Source organism: Etheostoma spectabile, chromosome 8 (genome assembly GCF_008692095.1).
Source record: "Etheostoma spectabile isolate EspeVRDwgs_2016 chromosome 8, UIUC_Espe_1.0, whole genome shotgun sequence".
NCBI lineage: Eukaryota > Metazoa > Chordata > Actinopteri > Perciformes > Percidae > Etheostoma > Etheostoma spectabile.
The window spans coordinates 18,120,071-18,140,407 of NC_045740.1; the positions used below are offsets into that span (position 1 = coordinate 18,120,071).

Here is a 20,337-nt window from a genome sequence, read left to right on the forward strand (position 1 = left end):
ATGATGATGGTGATGATGATGATGATATTTGATATTCTTCACAAATCTACTCAGGTAAAAGTAAGAAGGATAGTGATTTAAAACCTAGAAGTAGAGTTTTTTTCAAAAACTTACTCAAGTAAATGTAACTCATTACTACCAACTTAAATCTCCTCTCAGCACTTTATCAACATTTTAACCGCCACTTTAGCTTCATTAGAAGTCTTACCTACTGCATCTTTAAACAAAGTTGTGTTGGAGTTTGTAGTATTCCCAAATCCTAATTTTGATTTTTATTTTTATTGTAAATGCATATCGTTTCCAAATATCGGTGTCATTCGCTATGAGTAATCGTGTCGTTATTGGTCTTGGAAAACCGGTATTGTCAATCCCTAATCTCCACATACCTGTGTATCCACAGTGAGGATTTGACGCAGAGTTATAAATTGGCTAGCCTGACGTCGTCCTACTTAGATTCTAGTCAGAGTAGGAGTCTGATACTGCTCCATTGGGCTGTGATTATGGGGTGTTGCAACTGAAAATGCCTCTGCACTCAACTGGATAGACCTCCAACCAATCAGAGCAGCGGAGTATGAGACGTATGTTGAGCAACGCAACAGAACTCAACTGCTAGCTACCGCTGATGAAAACGCTAATGACGTTACATCCACGTTACAGGCTTTACAGCATACATACATCCCTCGGATGTATCATAAGATAATACCATGGATGTATTAGCCTAATAGAACTATTAAAAGAACTACTACAATCTACTATTTTTTTGTGACTGTTATTGCCACTCTTCATTTTAACCCCAACCGGTCGTCAGACACCGCCTACCAAGAGCCTGGGTCTGGGTCTGGGTCCGGGCCTGGGTCTCGGTCTGAGCCTGGGTCTGGGTCTGGCCCAGGTTTCTGCCTAAAAGGAAGTTTTTCCTCGCCACTGTCGAACTGTTGCTTGCTCTGGAGAAAACTACTAGACCTGTTGGGTCCTTGTAAATTCTGGAGTGTGGTCTAGACCTGCTCTACCTGTAAAGTGTCTTGAGATAACTCTTGTTATGAATTGATACTATAAATAAAATTGAATTGAAATTTTATTTTAATAGAACACATGGTGAACTACAACCATTAGCTATATCTATCATTACAGCTACAGAACCTCGAGAGAACCGTCATATGAACATGAGCAATGTGTTCAACCCAAGCACTCCTTGGTGACGTGGTTGATTATGTTACTGTTGATCATCTGTCCATCATTTTTATAAGATAACAATTTGATTGGTCTGAACTGCTCTTGTTCAAGCACAGCTGCTCCACAACGGATCCAGTCCAGACCGAACTTGCTGATCTGAAATGTTGTGGGCAGGGCTAAGTCCGGCTGGCATTCAGGCTTTAAATTGGCCTTACTAAGTACCACATGTTCCTGCTAATTGCTCAGTTGCATAAACTGGTTACAAGATTGAACATCAGCACAAATGCATACACACAGCACCTTGGTCTTTAGGGCATCACTGTAGTGTCAATCATGACGTTAAAGCACACCCTTCCATTTAAAATGGCCTAATTATCTATGATATGAGGATGCTCACTCGCTGACATTTACAGTAAGAGCAGTCAGCTGTGTGCCGGCCACAGCTGAGCCCAACACAGAGGGAAGCCAGAGAATCACTAATAAGCACATCAGAGGGGCTAGGTTCCTGAATGCAGCCCCAGCTGCCCGGGGAGTCGTTCACTAAACAGGCAGGTAGACGGAGCAGGAGGGTCAGGCCCGCTGGGAGAGAGCCTCGCTGCCTCCATCCATAATGAACAAGGCTTTGATATTCAGCCGGAGGATGCCAGAGAAGATTAGCATGCAGCTTCCACCCACAGCAGCTCCTCTCGGGAATCCAGCTCCCCTGACCTCAACTGATGAGCTACTTTATTATACTGTTATGCTTACGGTGCTATTATGACTGTTATTATCAGCGTCTATGAAGACTTGGGCCAGGATTTACAGGATCTAGGAGACAATGAATCACACAAAGACATGTATGATTATATCGCCTTACTTTACAAACCACACTAGATGACATGTAAAGGCCACTTATTTGTTTCTCTTTTGATGGAGCTAGGCTAGCAGTTTCCCCCTGTTTCCAGTCTCTGTGCTAAGCTAGGCCCAACAAGTTCTGGACCTATCCAAATGGCCTCTTTGCCCCTTATCACAGTGTGATGGAGTCTAATCAAACTTATTATTAGACTCTAGTGGTGTCAAACAATGAAAATATTTAATCGCGATTAATGTCACAATCACATTAATGTCATTGTTAACTCAATTAATTGATCTCAATTCTGGAATTTCCCATTTCTTGGCATCAATAAAAAAATCTATCTTCATCGCACATTTTTATTTATACTAAATGAATGATTTCTTTTTTTTGATTTTCTATTTTTCCCATTATTTTTTCTCATTTTAATGCTCTTATCAACAGTTGCCACTTGCTTTTGTTTGCAAATGGGACTCGAACTGCGGTCTCCTGGGTGTGTTGGCTTGATCCGTTCTGCAGATTCTGATCATTTTATACTTCGTCACCCTAGCTCCTGCGTTGCTCCGTCATAGCATGCTGTTTTTCTTCTTCTTCAGTATTTCAAAGAAGAAATCCGACGCCTGTGCACCTCCCCTCAGGTCTGAACCCTGGATGACAGGGTCGATCATGACACCGAGTCACAAGGCTCACTGAGATCTCTGATATTTTTGGTTTGCGAACAATACAAAAACCTGCTGCTGATGCTTCAACAATTAATTCTGCTTCTCCTTAAAAAAGATCTGTGTGTGTGTGTGTGTGTGTGTGTGTGTGTGTGTGTGAGAGCAGGGATTAGCTTTGCTCCACTGCTTATCCCCCTCATGAGCCTCAGACTCATAGAAAGAGAAAGTCAATACCAGCCGCAGTGTTAATGCCTGGCATCCATAGCTGTCGTTTAAGTGCTGTTGTTTTTATTGTGTGTGAGGGGAGAGGTCGCCCTGGCCAAGTTGAAGAGAAAATACTTCCAGTTTACAGCAGAGAGAGAGGGACGGGAATACTAATGTCTTCTAAAACTGAAACTTCTACAAACTTAGTTATCACAAGGAACGGGTCGGCTACGTGGCACGCTTTAGTTTCAAACAATGCTTCCACTGTAACCAATAAAACTGGCTACACCAGAAACAGGAGCAGCACATAAAAAAGCTCTAAGAAGCGTAAAACTAGGACAGTCTTCAACTTGTGTGGCCCTTTTACGCAGAATAGGATCATAAAGTGTCAATATTTCCAAATATAAATCTTATTTCTTATTTCCAAAGGTCCCATGACATGGTACTCTTTGGATGCTTTTCTATAGAACTAGTGGTCCCCTAATACTGTATCTGAAGTCTCTTTTATATAGACCTTAGTGGTCGCCGCTAATACTGTACTGCATGAGTCTCCTTTTAATAGATCCTTAGTGCGAGGATCCCCTAATACTGTAGCTGAAGTCTCTTAATAGACCTTAGTGGTCCCCTAAACTGTATCTGAAGTTCTTTTATATACACCTTAGTGGTCCCCTAATACTGTCCTGTAAGTCTCTTTTATCATAAGACCTTAGTGTCCCCTAATACTGTACTGACTTCTCTTATATATGACCTTAGTGTTCCCCTAATACTGTACTGAAGTCTCTTTTATATAGACTTCAGTGGTCCCCTAATTCTGTATCTGAAGTCTCTTTATATCTACTCCCTTAGGGGTCGCGGCCTAATACCTGTATCTGAAGTCTCTTTTATAGAGACCGTAGTGGTCCCCTAATACTGTATTGAAGTCCTCTATCCCAAATATTCAGCCTTGGTGCAGAATTACAACCACTTGCCGTTTCTGCGGCGGATAGCTATTGAGGGGGGAGGGGGTGGGGGGTCAAGGTGGAGGCTGGGGGGGTGGCCTTGACCAACTGCCACTTTGCTCGTTTGAAAGCCAGGATGTCTCTCTCATGGGTGGGCCAAATTTCCTGGGCGGGCAGAGCAGAGAAAGGGGAGCCCCTTATGAGGTCATGAGGGGCAAGAGTCCAGATCGGCCCATCTGAGCTTTCATTTTGTCAAAGGCAGAGCAGGATACTCAGGGCTCGGTTTACACCTATCATCATGAACTGGGCTAATGGACCAGAGTCTGGTAGGGCCAGGCTAATGGACCAGAGTATGGTAGGGCCAGGTAATGGACCAGAGGCTGGTAGGGCCAGGCTAAGCCGAGTATGGTTCGTGGCAAGGCGTAAGTGGACCAGAGTTCCCCCCCTGGGTAGGGCCAGCTAATGGGACCAGAGTATGGTAGGGCAGGCTAAGTGACCAAGTCTGGTGAGGGGTTCCAGGCTAATGGACCAGAGGTATGAGTTGGGCCAGGCATAATGGACTGTGTTAGCCAGCATGGACTCGAGTCAGTGGGCCAGCTAATGGACCAGGTCTGGTAGGGCCAGCAGACAGTGGGCCAGCTAATGGAGGTCTGTTAGGCTCAGGCTAATGGACCCAGAGTATGGTGAGGGCCAGGCTAATGGGACCAGAGGTCGTGTAGGAGCCATGCTAATGGACCAGAGGTCATGGTGGCCAGGCTATTGGCCAGAGGTATCTTGGTTAGGGCCAGGCTTAATGACCAGAGTCTGGTTAGGGCCAGGCAAAAGGGGAACCAGAGTTCGGTAGCGGCCAGGCGAATGGACCAGAGTCTGGTAGGGCCAGGCTAATGGACCAGAGTCTGGTAGGGCCAGGCTAGGATTTCTGTAAATATCCTTCACAAACATTTGCTTAGAGAGATTTACGATTGCTGCAGTGCTTTGTTTTTTCTATAAATTCATCATTTCTTTGAACTTGATGAAAGTTTTTTTTTTTTCCAGTTTAGGACACTTTAGCTTCAGTCCATCAAATAACAGACGAGTGACATTACCAGCAGGAACATCCAGATTCTTTGCACTTATAATATAATATGCCTGGGTTGGAGGTTTCACTGAAGTACAGCACGTTCTGTGACTCAACCCATAATATAGAAAATGATCTCTTTTTCCGCTTGAGGGAACAGTCTGTACCTTGAGAGAAAGGGCCGAATTTAACAATGTAAATATAGGACAGGGGACAGAGCCGAGCGTCTGTGCTGAGTCATGATGTCGAATCATGAAACTTGATCAGCTGCAAATGGGTTCAGGAGACGGAGAACCTGGGCTGCAGTTATGAGCTCATTGATGTCTTCCGAACTGGTGGAAAACGAGGTGATTAAATCAAATAGTCTTGTGTTTTATGACCCTAACCTTTCTGTCCTGCTGTCGACGTTCACTTTAAAGATCTGCTGCTCCAGTTTCTCTCAGGCCTCTCAGATCAGACTCCCACAGTTCTCAGCATTAAACCATTTCTGCTTTGATCGGGCAGGAAGGTGCGTCCGGGCCACCCAGACCAGGACGGCTGCACAGTCCCAGGTTTCAGCCCTCCATTAACCTCGATCTCAATTCCACCTTAAACTTTTAAAGACCTTACCTTTTATATGAACTCTGACAAATCAAGTGTGGACATTATCCGGAGTTTCCCTTTCACACATGTAGCACACAACCCTAGATTGTGCATCTCAAATCTTATACCTACTGGAGATACGCCGTTGGGTTCAGGCGAGGGGTGGCTCCAGGGGCGGATTTAGTCATTTTGAGGCCTAAGGCAAACACAGGCATGGGGCCCTCCACAACCCTTGTTATCTCCCTTTTCAGTCCTTATTTATCTAAGAAAGACGTACTTGTAACTTTTCTCCAGTCTTCACTAGAGCAAACTGGGCTGACACTACTCTTCATCAGTGTTAGCATCGCTAGCGCAAGCACCGGCTTCTTGCTGCTCTTTAGTAACGTTGATGTTCGTGTCGTCAGTGGCCGTCGAGAAAAAGGTTGTTACCTTTGGAAGTTTTGCTAAAAACGTTCTGCTTTCTTCCCGCTTCTTCTTCCTTTTTTCAGAACCACTTCGGTAGTGTTCATTTATAGAAAGGTAAAATGTCTGTGAAGCAACCAGGTTAGAAAAGTATGCATACCTCTGTCCCCATTTTCCCCCTCTGTTCGTCTGACTGTAAAGAATTGATCTGGTCAAGTCTGGCATTTAACATGGGGAAAGGGGTTTCCTGCTACACAACAAAAGGTGGCCTACAGTCTGCCCCCCCCTGGGGTCTTAGTCTAGGCTAAGACAATACGATGTTGATTGGACTGTGTTGATGTTAGAGTTTCACATTTACACAACAGAACCTTTTGCTCTGCAACCAAACGCGACCCACAAAGGTGCAGAAGGCAGGTTCTCATTGGACAGCAAAGATGTGCTGCATGCTGTCATGACAACAACGGACCAATGAGAAAGGATTTCAAAGCACCAGGCGAAAAAGAACCGCCCCAAGGTGCAGGGGATAAAACTGTGTGATTTAGGACTTTTCAGGACTGGTTTCACGTGACTCCGTCAGGGGAAGCGTGGATCAGTCCGCTGTCAGCTGCAGTGTTATTATGTTTGTTTGTTTGTGTTTGATTGTCTTTGTCTTATCATCCTCATCATTTTGATACATTAAACCTTTTCTTAATTCTCAATTCCACCCTCAGCCTCCTTTTCCTCAGAGATCCGAACGAACGCGAAGTTAGTTATACATTTATAACAGTAGCTTTGCTTCATTTTCCGACCGTCTGTAGCCTCCGGCTCACAGCATGCTGAGCCGTTTGTTTACAATAGGAGAACGGAATAGTCCAAGGCAGTGGGGACTGGGGGGAGTTTCTCATCATGAATTAAACAATCGGATAGCACTGTAGCGTATCAATGTTTAGAGATATAATTAATTGGTGAAAAATAAGACAACAAATCGTAACCATAAGTTTATGAGGCATTTTACGGGGCCCTTGGTAGCTCGGGGCCCAAGGCGATTGCCGACCTTTGCCTAATGGTAAGTCCGCCTCTGGATGGCGCCTGGGTAGAGCGTGCAGGACGTTGGACCTGATGCAGATTACACTGCGGTCACGTAGTCGGTTCGTAATTTGCTCATGAACAACCGAGTCTCACGCCGTTCCTTGAATTTATATATTCAAATTGAATTTCCTTGAATTCTGACGATATACTGTAGGCGTCGGCCCTCACCGACAGAAGTTCCTGGATTTCTTTTTTACGTTGGCGTCTTCTTCTTTGCCTTTGGATGTTGATGTTTCTATTGTCTTTTTGCGCCAGCCGCATGATAGAAACGCCATCAACGTGCCCAATTGATCGCTGCTCTACGGAGTGGTTGTCCATGAGTCAGCCCTCCGCCTCTTCCTCCCTTTCCTCCCCTTCCTCTTCATCAGCCTCCTCTGTCCTTCACACTCTGTGCCACTTGGTATCGTGATAACAGCTTGTGTCGGAGAGGCCACATTAATCACTTCAGGGCTTGTGTTTTTCTCTCAGGCACACAAACGACTTCATGCTTCGCTGTTTGTCATACATTTTCATAATGATTCTTTGATGCGTTGCTGGAATCACCGTTGTTTTGGGGCTCTCGGGGAGTGGAAACTCGCCATCTGTCACCATGTTTTCCTTCCTCTTCCTCCCTCTTTGTTTGTGGTGGCTGAGCGGAGCCCCGCTGAGGATTCCCCACCGTCCGTCTGACACTAACGGGAGGCCATTAACCCGGGGCCTTGACTTTACGTTAGGCGGTTGCCATGGCAACACAAGTGGTCTCTCTGAGTGGTGGAAACGGTAGGAGTTGTGTGTTGGGAGCGTGTGCACACAGGTGTGTTGGGACAGATGTTGGAAGGGTGGGGAAGAGAAAACAGAGGTTTGTACCAGCTGATTGAGCTGTGTGTGTGTGTGTGTGTGTGTGTGTGTGTGTGTGTGTGTGTGTGTGTGTGTGCATATAGATTTGTGTGTGTGTGTGTGTGTGTGTGTGTGTGTGTGTGTGTTTGTGGCTAACTAAGTGGGCTAATTTTTGCTAACTAAAATGCTAATTAACAACAGTAATTAAACCTAAACACCTAACGTAAGTCAAAACTGCCTGCAAGCTTCTCATGTGGGCTACTGTACGGTACTATGCAACAGAAAAGGGCCGTGGTTATGACACAATCGTTAGCCAATATTAATGACTTTCCACTTTTGGGATTGCTCCAATGCATCCGGAAATGTCCATTTAGCCGGATGTCCATTACCTACCACTTTCCTTGTGCTAGCATTTTAAACTCGGGTGGATTTCTGAGGACTACCTGGTCCTCAGATCTCTGCAGGGTAAATCCAGACAGCTAGCTAGACTATCTGTCCAAGTTTTCGGTTGCACGAATGAAACTACTTTTGGATGTTCACCCAAAACTAGTTCCTTCCCAAAGTGCCGTCATTGAATTTGGCACCCAAGACAATTGGGATTGGTTTAAACAAATGCCAATAAACCAGAAGACGTTTTTCCCCCATCTTAGAATGCTGTGTGGACTAGCCAGACCCTCCTCCGCAGCGCTGTGGAGGAAGGTCTGGCAATGCGAGACTAAAGTTATTCACACATTTGCATTGCAGTGCATGTGTGAATGTCAGTGAAACTAATCTCTATCAGATCTTTAACATTTAAAGTCTCAGTGGCTCCCTTCCCTGATTCCAAAACTTTTGATTGAAAGCAATTGATGTTTTTATTGATCGACAAAAAAAACAACTGCAAAGTGAAAACCGCAGCCAAACATTCCCCACTTTGACTTTCCCACCAGTCAGCTGGAGAGTAAAAAACTCTAAACGACGCCCGGTGACGTGCCAGCGTATATCTGCCCGAGGAGACGAGACGATCAGCCAGAACCGCTAACCACTAGATTGATTCCGGTAAATGAGCCGAGCAGTCGACCATCTGTTTGTTTTAATGAACACTTTTGGAATTCTTCCTTCAGAACGTCATCATGTTGTTCAGATGATCAGGTTTATCTGCGGGTGGGTGTTAGGTTCAAAGACTTGAGTGGAAAAATTACACACGGACACGGACTTGTCTTTTGTGACTTTGCAAAAAGGGGATTAAAGCTGAGGAGCATTCAGCAGTCTTCCGAAGCTCTCATCCCCTGCTCGGCCGTTTTATTAAGTGGGCATGTACAGAAAGATTTACATAATGGGTGTATGTAGTATGTAGTTTTTTAACATAAATGTGGGCTAAAACCTCATTGTTCTACATGAAAGTGGGTTAGTACATCATATTACTTGCTATACTATTGGTTTAAAGGTAGCTGGGTGCATTAAGCAAGTTTTAAGGTTAACATAGGTCACTGAAGTTCAATGAAGAAACAAAAGCTCCTTCTTCACACAGGTATCTGACCCTGCTGGTCAGACACGGGAGTGTCCGGCTCTCCTCGCTCTCAATGTTCTTCATTTCTCAAGGTGTCAAAATATTCACATGATAACTATTAAACAATAACATTTGTTCAGTTTTCATACAAGATAACTTTGTTCTGCTCCACAGTAGGGCAGGGAAGAGAGGTTTCCATTGGTTAAATGCAGCTAAGTACATTTACACAAGTACTGTACTTAACCCTCATGTTGTCCTGGGGTCAAATTTGACCCATTTCCAAGTTTTTTTTTTAAATCAGAAATATGGAAGGTCGAACAAGGCGACAAAACATTTGGGGAAAAAGCGTAAAAATTATTGGAAAAAGTGACAAAAATTATGAAAAAAAACCCCACTGGAAGTAAGTGTCAAACACTTTGGAAAACCTGGCTAAAATGTTGAAAAAGTGACAAAACATCCACAAATGGTACAATGGAAGGTAAAAAACTATTAAAATGTTGAAAGAAAAAAAAAAAAAACTTAATACTTTCTTTGAAAAGCAACAAAACATTGAGATAGGGCAGGGAAGAGAGGTTTCCATTGGTTAAATGTAGTAAATGTACATTTACACAAGTACTGTACTTAACCCTCATGTTGTCCTGGGGTCAAATTTGACTCATTTCCAAGTTGTTTTTTTTATATTAGAAATATGGGAGGTTGAACATGTCGGACAAGGCGACAAAACATTGGAGGAAAAAGCGGAAAAAGTATTGGAAAAAGTGAGAAAAACTTTGAAAAAAAAACCTCTTGAAGTAAGCGTCAAAAACTCTGGAAAACCTGGCTGAAATTTCGAAAAAGTGACAAAACGTCAACAAAAGGGACAAAAAACAAACCCCAAAAAGTAATGCTTTTTGGGGAAAGCAAGAAAACATTGAGATAGGGACACCAAAAGTGTTTTTTCATGTTGAGGGAAAGACAACCCGAGGGTTAAGAACAATTTTGAGGTTCCTGGTACATTTTCTGCTACTTTATCCTTTCTCAGAGGACTAGATTGTACGTTTTACTCCACTTTTTATCTGACAGCTTTAGTTACTTTTCAAATGACAGTTTTCCATCCCCTTCCTGTCCAATAAAAACCACGTATCTCCAGATGTGATGAGAAAAATCCTCGTCCTTCTTAAGCTAAACAGAGTCTGTAAAAGCCTCTTGGATCAGGTAGAAGATGCATCGTCGCAACGTTTTTGATCACCTACAATACCTTTAGGACGCCTCTAAAGTCAAAGTCAAAGTACTTGTATTGGTCTTTATTTATTGGACATTGAGTAACTTAGTTTTGCTGCAAGAGTCTCAGACACGACGACAAGCACGGGGTTAAAAACAATCAAAAGACAAATGTACAGTCGACACATGGGCGACTCAAGGAGCCTGTGCAAATTGCAGATTTACCATTTTCTAAATAAGATAAAAGACATACTTCAAAAACAAAAAACAACAATTTCATTCATACTTTTCATCCATCACAGTCACAGATATACATTTAAAAAAATCCATCGCTGCTCATCAATGAGCTGGGAACCCTGTCCCTCTTTCCTGAGTTCAACAGCTCAAACTGTGAGAACAAAACATGAGAGTTATCAGACAGTATGGTCTTAGCTGGCCTGATTGTTGCCTGTTCAAAAAGCTCCTGCGGGTTGAGAGGTGCAGGTGTTCCCATAATTTTACCTGCCGTTTTAACCAGATTGAAAATCGGGGTTTTAGATTTTACCGTCAAATTCCCAAACCAGCTGGTAACACCATGCCGAAGAATTGACTCTACTGTTGCTCTATGGAGCACTAGATCAGGACTTTACAGCATTTAAGAGCTATAGAGTTTGGGATTGTTAACCCTTGTGTTGTCCTCGGGTCAAATTTGACCCATTTTGGAAAAAATATCTTTATCAGAAAAGTGTCTTTCAACCAAATTATAAGAAAGAAAAAAACGCAGATTGTTCCACACAACGCTCTTCACAGGTAAAATAAATGACCAGCCCTCTGCTTTCTTTGAATCTGGATGTTTTATTCAATTTTATAGTATTAACAAAAAAAAAAGGTTTTGAAAAAGAAGACCAAAACGTTGAAAAAAAAGGTTTTCAGTTTTGACCCAGAAAAACCAAAAGACAACACAAGGGTTCAGCGTACATCCGGTCTCAACCCTCATGTTGTCCTTTGGTCAACTTGACCCGGTTTCAGTTCTTTTTTTTTTTTGTCATGATCAGTCGTCGAAATAAGCGCTTAAAAAAATCAACAATATTAAAATTGTCCAAAAAAAACACAATTTTTTTTTTTTTTTTAAAGCACCCACAACAAGGAAAAAGTGACAAAAAAAGTCGGAAAAAGCGATAGTAATGTTGAAAAAAAGTGACCATTGTTGACGGGACGACAACACAAGGGTTAAAGACTGGGTCCTGGTTTCTTTCTGACCCCCCCCCCCCCCTTTGTTGTCCCCCCAGATGTACATCCAGACGGCCACGCTGACCGTGTCCCTCAGCCTCAGCGCCTCCGTCTCCCTGGGCATGCTCTACATGCCCAAGGTCTACGTCATCATCCTCCACCCCGAGCAGAACGTCCCCAAACGCAAGCGCAGCTTCAAGGCCATCGTCACCGTGGCAACCATGACCAGCAAGCTGTCGCAGCTGGCGGCCGAGCGTCCCAACGGCGAGGCGAAGACGGAGCTGTGCGAGGGCGTGGAGGCCAGCGGTGAGTGGGCCCAACTCATTTTAACTTCCTTTATTAGTCCCACAAGGGGAAATTACAAATGTTGTTATTACACACACACACACACACACACACACTCAGGTCATATACATGCACTACATAGAGACATGTCAGACGAAAGGCGCCCCAAGCAGTTGGGGGTTCGGGGGTTCAGGAGGTGAACCGGCACCTCGTGCAGTCTAGACCACCATACTTTGGTCCCTACAGGGACTTGAACCTGCGACCTAATTGGGCCCAGGGGATTGGTAAACTGAAGGTGCTGTTGAATTTAATTAATTCAATTATTTAATTTTAACTTCCTTTATTAGTCCCACAAGGGGAAATTACAATCATACACTCTGTTGTTACTGACACACACACACGCACACACACACACACACACACACACACACACACACACACACACACAGACAGTCAGGTCCTACACATGCACTAAATGGAGACATGTCAGATGAAAGGCGGCCCGAGCAGTTGGGGGTCTGGTGCCCAGGAGGTGAACTGGCACCTCTCCAGCTACCAGTCCACCACCCTACTTTGGTTTGTACGGGGACTTGAACCTGCGACCCTCCGGTTCACAACCCAACTCCCTATGGACTGCCACCCCGATGGGAAAGTACAGACACTCTGATTGGTTGAAAGCAGGCATCATGGTTTAATCATTTTGCACTGGTGACGATAAGTCAATGTTCAGTATAGAAAATTGAACATGTTAAACATAATAAAAACTTGTATTGAAGTATTCTAAAGTTTGGAAAAAACCCAGAACCTTCTGGCTCTGAGGCCACAGAGCCAACCATTGGGCCCCCACGCTGCCCCCTATGGGATCGACCCCGGCTGCTTTTTTTAACCCTTGTGTTGTCTTCCCGTAAAAAATTGAAAATCAGTAATTTTGTTGACGCTTTTTATCGTAGTTTTTAACTTTTTTTAAAAACGTTTTTGTCCCTTTTTTCAACACTTGATGCCTTTTTTTCAATGTTTGTCACTTTTCTTGACGTTTTCAACACTACGTAACACTAACTAATTAACTTTAGTTCCACAGTTATCTTTGGAATTTATGGTTAATAAACTTCATTTTTAGGAAATTATACCAAATCTTTGAGTTAGAAAAGCAGAAATTAGGAATTATTTAGACTAAAATTAAAGGAATGGATGTTGATGGATAATCACAGACTGGAATATGTCAACTTTTACTCTTATTACTATTTCAAAAACACTTCAATTTGTTTTTTCAAATGCTATAAAATTGAATAAGACGCCCAAAAATGAATGAAAATAGAGAGGTGTACTTGGCAAAGAGCGTCTGGAATCAATCATGTTATTTTGGGGAATTAAAATTGAACATTGATATGGGACAACAGGTCCATTTGACCCGAGGACAACATGAGGGTTAAAGGCCGATACTGATTATTAGTAGTTAATGAAACCGATAACCCATATTTGGAACCAAGATGCATTTACAGTTAAAATATTTGAGCCAAAATTAAGATTTACAAACTCCCGACACAAACTCCCAACACAAAACTGGGGTTTTGTGTGTAGCCGAGCTAAAGTAAAACACTTTAACTTTAACTTTAATCTCATTAACTTTACCAGTTATTAGGCAACTAAGACACCGATACAGATGATGTGAGAACCGCCAAATAAAAACTCGGTCAATACTTCCAACACAAACTAATTCCTTCCGTTCGTTTGTGACGTTTGACGAACAATAACCCAAAAAACAAAAGGTGCCGTGAGGAGAAGCGCGTTGACCTCCCTGTAAAGTCGGCCATGTGGAGGTGAAGCGCCGCCGTCTCCGCGGTAATGAGGAGTTATTAACAGGATTGTCGACTTGGAAGTTTTTTTTCGGGACGTCACCTGAGACCAGATCTGATGAAAAGTTGTTTACAGCTCCGAGTTTCACTTCAAAGCCGCATCTCGGCCCATCAGCAGAATCAGCGCGAGGCGTCTTGTTTGTTTACTCATCGGAGATGTGCTGACTCAAACCCATGAGCCTGATCTACCAGGCAGCAGCTCACGGGTCGGGTTCACGTCTCCACCCGGATCAGAGAGAAGAACTCCCTGAGCCTCGGTTACCCTGCAGGGGGTTCGCTGTGGGGGGGGACCAAGTCTCCACAAACCATCGTTTTTACGTTTAGTCTGAATGGTCATGATCCCCAGAGGATAAATCCACAAAAACACTTGGTGACTCTCGTGTTGTCTTCCCGCCAAAATTGGAAATCTAAACTTTTGTTGTTGAAGCTTTTTGACGTTTTTTTTCAAGTTTTTCTTACGTTTTTCTTACGTTTTTGTCCCTTTTTAATTTCCTTTTGACACTCATAAGGGAAATTAAAAAGAACTTTTTTGACGTGTTTTTTTTTACGATTTTCTTACTTTTTTTTAACGTTTTTCTCTCTTTTTCGACACTTTTGACACTTTTTTTTATTTGAATGTTTGTCACTTTTTTTGATGTTTTCAACTCTACATAACACGAAGTTGTAAACTTTAGTTTTACAGTTATTTTTGGAATTTATGGTCAATAAATCTCATTTATAGGAAATTATACCTAATGTTTGCGTTAGAAAAGCAGGAATTAGGAATTATTGAGACTAAAATTAAAGGAATGGATGTTGATGGATGATCACAGACTGGAATATGTCAACTTTTACTCAATACTATTTCAAAAACACTTCAACCACTTCAAGTCTTCAAGTCTCACTTAACCAATCAGCTGTTTTGCTTTTCGCTCCTCAGTGCCGCCGACGAAAACCACCTACGTCAGCTACACCAACCACGCCATGTGAAGAAAACAACGGCTTCAACTCCAGGACGTCACCGGGACATTTAGAAAAGAAGCAGATGTCTGCCACGAGTCATCGTGTGGTGCTCTGAGCAATGCGAAGGATCCGGAAGGAGGGGAGGAATTGAACCATCACGTCTGTGGCGTTGTTATGTTTACAGACGGCAGGGGAACAGGCCGGAAACAGAAAAAACCATCGGAAAGGTCGCCAAGGAAGCAGGAGGGAGGACGGTAACCCTGAAAAGTTGAAAAAAAAAAAAAAAAAAAAAAAAGGTGTTTTAGAAATAATTGTGGGGACCAATCATATTTGTTGTAATTCTAATTGTGCGTTTAAAAAAAAAACTAAAAAAAACACTAAAAAAACTTTGTGGTTGTGAAAATTCCTTGTCGTCCGTCCGTCGACCTGCATCGCGAGACGAGTCCGTCGCTGTTTTTTCGGCTAAACTGATTTTGGTTGTGAAGTGTCTAAATGCCATGGTTGACTTGAAGCATGCCCGTTTTTTATACAAATGATCTATTTATAATAAAGGAATGTTTCACACGTCGGTGTGCCATGTTTGGGTCTGTTTAAGGGGGGAAAGGGTTTTGGAGGAGAGAGTCACGGTTGTGTTGTTACGTTTTTTGGGGGGGTTTTGGTGTCTTCTTGATTTCCCAGTCAGTCGGAAGCGTTGGTGCTGCGAAGACGCCGTTGATCCGGAAACGTGAGACTCTTCTTGACACAAGGTACGTGTTCTCCTCCCCTTCCGCTATCTCCACTGTTATTTTTGCAAAAAAGCACCAATGGACGCCGCTCAAATGCCTCATGGCGCAGCTGGAGAGTCCTTCAGCCAATCAGAGTACCAGCAACGGCGCCATCAACGAGTTGCTGCGATTCCGAGTGGTTCACGGCATCACAGCAAGAAGGTTCTGGGTTCCAGATCCAGGTCCAGATTTGCCGTTCGATGTGGACTTTGTATGTTGTTTGCATGGGTTTCCTCCGGGTGCTCCGGTTTCTTCCCACCATAAAGACGTGCATGCTGGGTAGGACTGCAGTTGAAAAATAGCCAATTGGCTAACACTGGCGCATTGGCAGAAATGTTGATTAGTGTGCATTGTCCTCATCAAATAAATACAATATTTAAAATATTCTATTTGTGGAAAAACAACCCATTGATGATAGGCTTACTGGCCTATAGGTAAAGTAGCCATCCACAGATCTGCTACATGTGTGTTTAACATTAAAACATGATTTATAAAATCATGCCAGCAATTGTTATTTTATTGGCTTAGTTTTATGCACTTAAAAGATATGTTTAGAGGCTTTAGGCCCAGTATTGTAGGCCCAGTTTAATATGAAACTTTATTTTATGCAAACTATGTAGTTGGGGGCGTAGTAAAAGGATCCTGTCTTGAAAAGCCCCCTGCTGTAGAGAACTTCTTCCACCGCTTAATAACTTAGCAAACACTACACCTCCCATGATGACTCTGCAGAGCAGGAAAAGAACGCGTTTCGACCTTAAACATCACACAGAGTCTGGCAGGAAGCTCCCAGTGTGCGCCTCATTAAAGAACTTATAAATATAAAAAAAAGACAGTTGACGTGATCGATACGTGCTGTGGAACAGGAGTCGAGATCGATAGGAGCTGCCAGAGAGAACTCACCATGCATGTAATGAATATTTTTTGCATCTCCTGGCAGAGAAGAAGAAGAACAAGGACGAGAACAGGTAGAGTCTGAGCGATCAAGCCCAGTGGGGCATCCTGCTTTTATTTCCCCAGATGCCGCCGTTCTCATGTCTCATGCACACGCGAAAAATACTGAAGAAGAAATTCTCCAAATCTCTCTTTCTTTTCATGTGTTTGACCAGGTCGTTGCTGTCCTCGAGCCTTCGCTCTCTCCCGCTTTCAGCTTTCAGGTAAGAGTTTGTATTCATACTTGTGTTCATCTGACAAAATGTTTTGTATTGTTTCAGGTGTTTCTGTAGGATTGTGCTTCTGAGAATGTAAGAAATACACAGTGGGGGAAAGTTATAAGTTCATTTACTCAAGTACTGGACTTAAAGAAGTGGAATTTTCTGCCACTAGGCGTCTCTTAACCCTTGTGTTGTCCTCGGGTCAAATTTGACCCGTTTTTTTTTTTTTTTAATTTTTTTAATATCAGGAACTTGGCTTTCTTTCAACAATATTGCCTAAAAAAAATAACATGGATGCCATACAATGTTCTTCAAGTAAAATAAATGATTACTTTCACTGAATTTTGGTGGTTATAGTGAATTGTATGGCATTTTAAAAAAAGTGGCCAAAACCTCGGAAAAAATGACAAAAAAGAGACGAGAGCTGAAAAAAAACGAGAATTTTTTTTTTTGTATAATGTCATAAAAATTAGGTTTATTGGTTATGGATTAAAAAAATAAATAAAAAATAAATGAAAAATAAATAGTAAACAACAGAAAAAATATCGAAAAAAGCGCCAAAAGACGATGGTTGATGGATGAAGACAACACAAGGGTTAATTAAAACAAATACAAAAAAAGATTAGATTAGATTGGATTTTACTTTATTCATCCCACGACGGGGAAATTTCGTTATTACAGCAGCAGCATTTTCTTCAATAAGAGCAAAAAACAGAAACACACAAACAAGTAAACACACCAGAAATACAGGCCAACAATAGACAATGATTATATGGTAGACTGAAAGTAAGCAAAATGGCGTCAAATAAAGGTATTTTAAAGTGCGGTTGCCATGATACAAGAAACAATATTGCGGTGTAAGTGACGTTAAAATTAAATTGAATGTGTAATTAGAGTGATGAAGCAAGAGTCGGTAGCATAATATAAATTATATTAACCTGTGACCATAAACAATGAAAAGTAAGCACTTACTTTATAATAATAAAGTATAATATTATAATAAAATGGGGCAAAGCCGTCGTACAGCTTCTCCTGGTTAGGTGTTCCTTGTTCAGGAGGTATTTACTGGCAGTTAAGTTATCTTTAAGTCTCCACCTCTCTAAAACAACTGGATCCTTTGATTAAAACCGGTTTAAACGCTGAATAAAGCAGATTCAAGTTAAAGATCGGGGTTTCTCCGATGCTGTTGGACTCGTCGGCGGAGGGGCTGACGTTCGCTTAGTCTCGCATTGCCAGACCGTCCTCCACAGCGCCGTGGAAGAGGGTCTGGCAGGTCCACACCAGTGTCTGGCAAGTTACTTTGAAAAAGTAATTAGTTACAGTTACTTCTTCCAAAAAGTAACAAAATTAGATACTCAGTTACAAATGGTAAAAAATAACTAACGCGTTACTTTCAAGTACATTGAACTCAAATGTGACCCACCCCCCTTTAACGGAACATAAAATACACGTGCATGATCAATTGTTTATAATAAATCTGAATATTATAATGAAATGGACACTTAACGCAATACATTACTAACAGAAATTGTACACACATCTAAACTCTTTTAATGTTGCTGTGCGACAAAGTGAGACTAGCCTCCAATCAGATGCCATGTATGTAGATATTATGTCTCGTAGATCCATACAAATAACAACATAGATGTTTTGGAACTTTTGATATTTATTATATTATATTTATTGCCCCTCAACAGGCCACGACTGGGCCAAATTAAATGATGCTTGGTTAAGCACTATAGCAAATATAAATAACAAATATATACAGTCTTTCCACCAGCACCTGAACAGTCCTGTAAATGAAAAAGTAGCCGTGTGGCATGTTACAGACTGGGACAGCGGGACTAACACTACTGCGCATATTCAGTGTACACGTGTCACGGGAGTAAACCCTGAACACTTTTTTGGTGCCTCTGAGCAACTCTTGTAGGAAGGAACGAGGCTCCACCATCCGGATCTTTTAATTCATCGACGGTCATGACACACATCTACCCCCCCCCCCGCCCGTAGTTCCTCACCGGACCCTGAACACATTTCTTGAAACATTGCAAGATGGATTTTTTCGTGCGATTATGTGGTCCCGCCAGAATCCATCTGTCGTGTGTTGGAATTTAATTTATGTGCTTAAACATTGTGTGTGATTTGCATTACACATTTTAGCTGAAGGGCAGAAGCAAAAATTGATGATTAGGGTCCGCGTCCTGAGTCTGGTTCCAGTCCCTCTTTTACAGCCCAACTGATCTTTTGATCTGCAAGTCCTGAACTGAGGGTCGTAAACTTTCAGTCACATTCCAACTGAAAAGATAACGAAATAAGTGCACACTCAGGTCCCTTACCTTGCACTACATAGAGACATGTCAGACCAAAGGCGCCCCGAGCAGTTGGGGGTTCGGGGGTTCAGGAGGTGAACTGGCACCTCGTGCAGTCTAGACCACCATACTTTGGTTCGTACAAGGACTTGAACCTGCGACCTAATTGGGCCCAGGGGATTGGTAAACTGAACGTGTTGTTGAATTTAATTGATTTTTTTATTTCATTTTAACTTCCTTTATTAGTCCCACAAGGGGAAATTACAATTTTACACTCTGTCGTTACGCACGCACACACACACACAGACACACACACACACACACACACACTCAGGTCCTGTATATGCACTAAATAGAGACCTGTTAGACGAAAGGCGCCCCGGGCAGTTGGGGGTTCGGTGCCCAGGAGGTGAACTGGCAAACACTGACCTGTAGATCGAGAGCTTTGCCTTCTGGCTCAGCTCTCTTTTTGTACGTAACGGTACGATAAACTGAATAAACTGTGAAAGCCTGATCCAGGTAACTTTGTCTCAGGATATCCTGCGTAATAAAAAGGATTCAAACATCAACATCTGAGATTCTGACTAGTGATTAAATGAACCCTGAGACTGGAGCAGGATTTAGCTCCAACACCTGCCAGGCAGGCTGGAAGGGGAAAAGTTAACACGCTCAACAGTAGTTTCATACACTAGTTCTAAAACAGTGGGGCCCATAAGTTCCCTAAAAAGAGAAAGTCGCTCCCAGAGAGCATCAATCCACCCAGTAACAATAATGAATGCTAATCATCAGCACTTGCTGTCTGCAACGTTGGGCTCAGCACAGAGAGAAGAACCGTGGGAACCAGAGATGTGACAGACGGCTCAGAAGAGGAAGAAATCGGCCCGAGCACGTTGGCAGAAGACACTGGGTTGTGTTTACGAAGCGACTGCCAGGAAGGGACCAGCGCCAGGGTGGACACTGCCAAAAATAATCAGCAAATAAAAGTGAAATGCAGCCCACTGATGTGACCGAAAATCCGAATTAGAATAAAAAGACAGACTGCTCATTTACATCAGTGCTCTAAAGGGGGAAAGTCAACCAAGACTACAGTTACAACCCTGTGAACATTCGTAATAAATGTTTTAGTGTATGGCTCCATGTTTAAGTGTCTTGTTGGAGCCATTACAACACTTTGTTTATGTTTATGTATATACACTACTTTGGTTTTGTTAATTAATCTGCAGCTTTATGTCTGAGCACTGGGTGGAGCGGTGCCTGTGAGGGCATAAAGGGAATCAGGCCCAGGTGGAGGAACGGGGGAAGCATTTCTTTTCACTGTCAGTGTGAATTGAATTGTTTGACAAAGGAAAATCAATGGAACTGAAGCTGAAATGAAATGGACTAATGATTGTGCGACGGTGAGCAGGC

The 20,337-nt window shown here is 42.7% G+C and overlaps 1 protein-coding gene and 1 long non-coding RNA gene across 3 annotated transcripts in view; both read left to right on the top strand.

Annotated features, from left to right (window-relative positions):
* LOC116693719 (metabotropic glutamate receptor 8) overlaps window positions 1-15,270 on the top strand; it is a 148,882-nt gene extending 133,612 nt beyond the window's left edge. For both annotated transcript variants that reach the window (XM_032522924.1, XM_032522923.1), the window contains 2 exons: window positions 11,686-11,932; window positions 14,684-15,270. In XM_032522924.1, the coding sequence (XP_032378815.1) occupies window positions 11,686-11,932; window positions 14,684-14,733 (297 nt within the window). In that variant the 3' untranslated portion in view covers window positions 14,734-15,270. The remainder of the gene's footprint in view (window positions 1-11,685; window positions 11,933-14,683) is intronic.
* Window positions 4,113-4,717, top strand: LOC116693821 (uncharacterized). The gene is made up of 3 exons (XR_004333003.1): window positions 4,113-4,168; window positions 4,323-4,337; window positions 4,684-4,717. It is a non-coding gene; the product is annotated as an uncharacterized LOC116693821 (long non-coding RNA).
* Window positions 15,271-20,337: the final 5,067 nt, after the last annotated feature.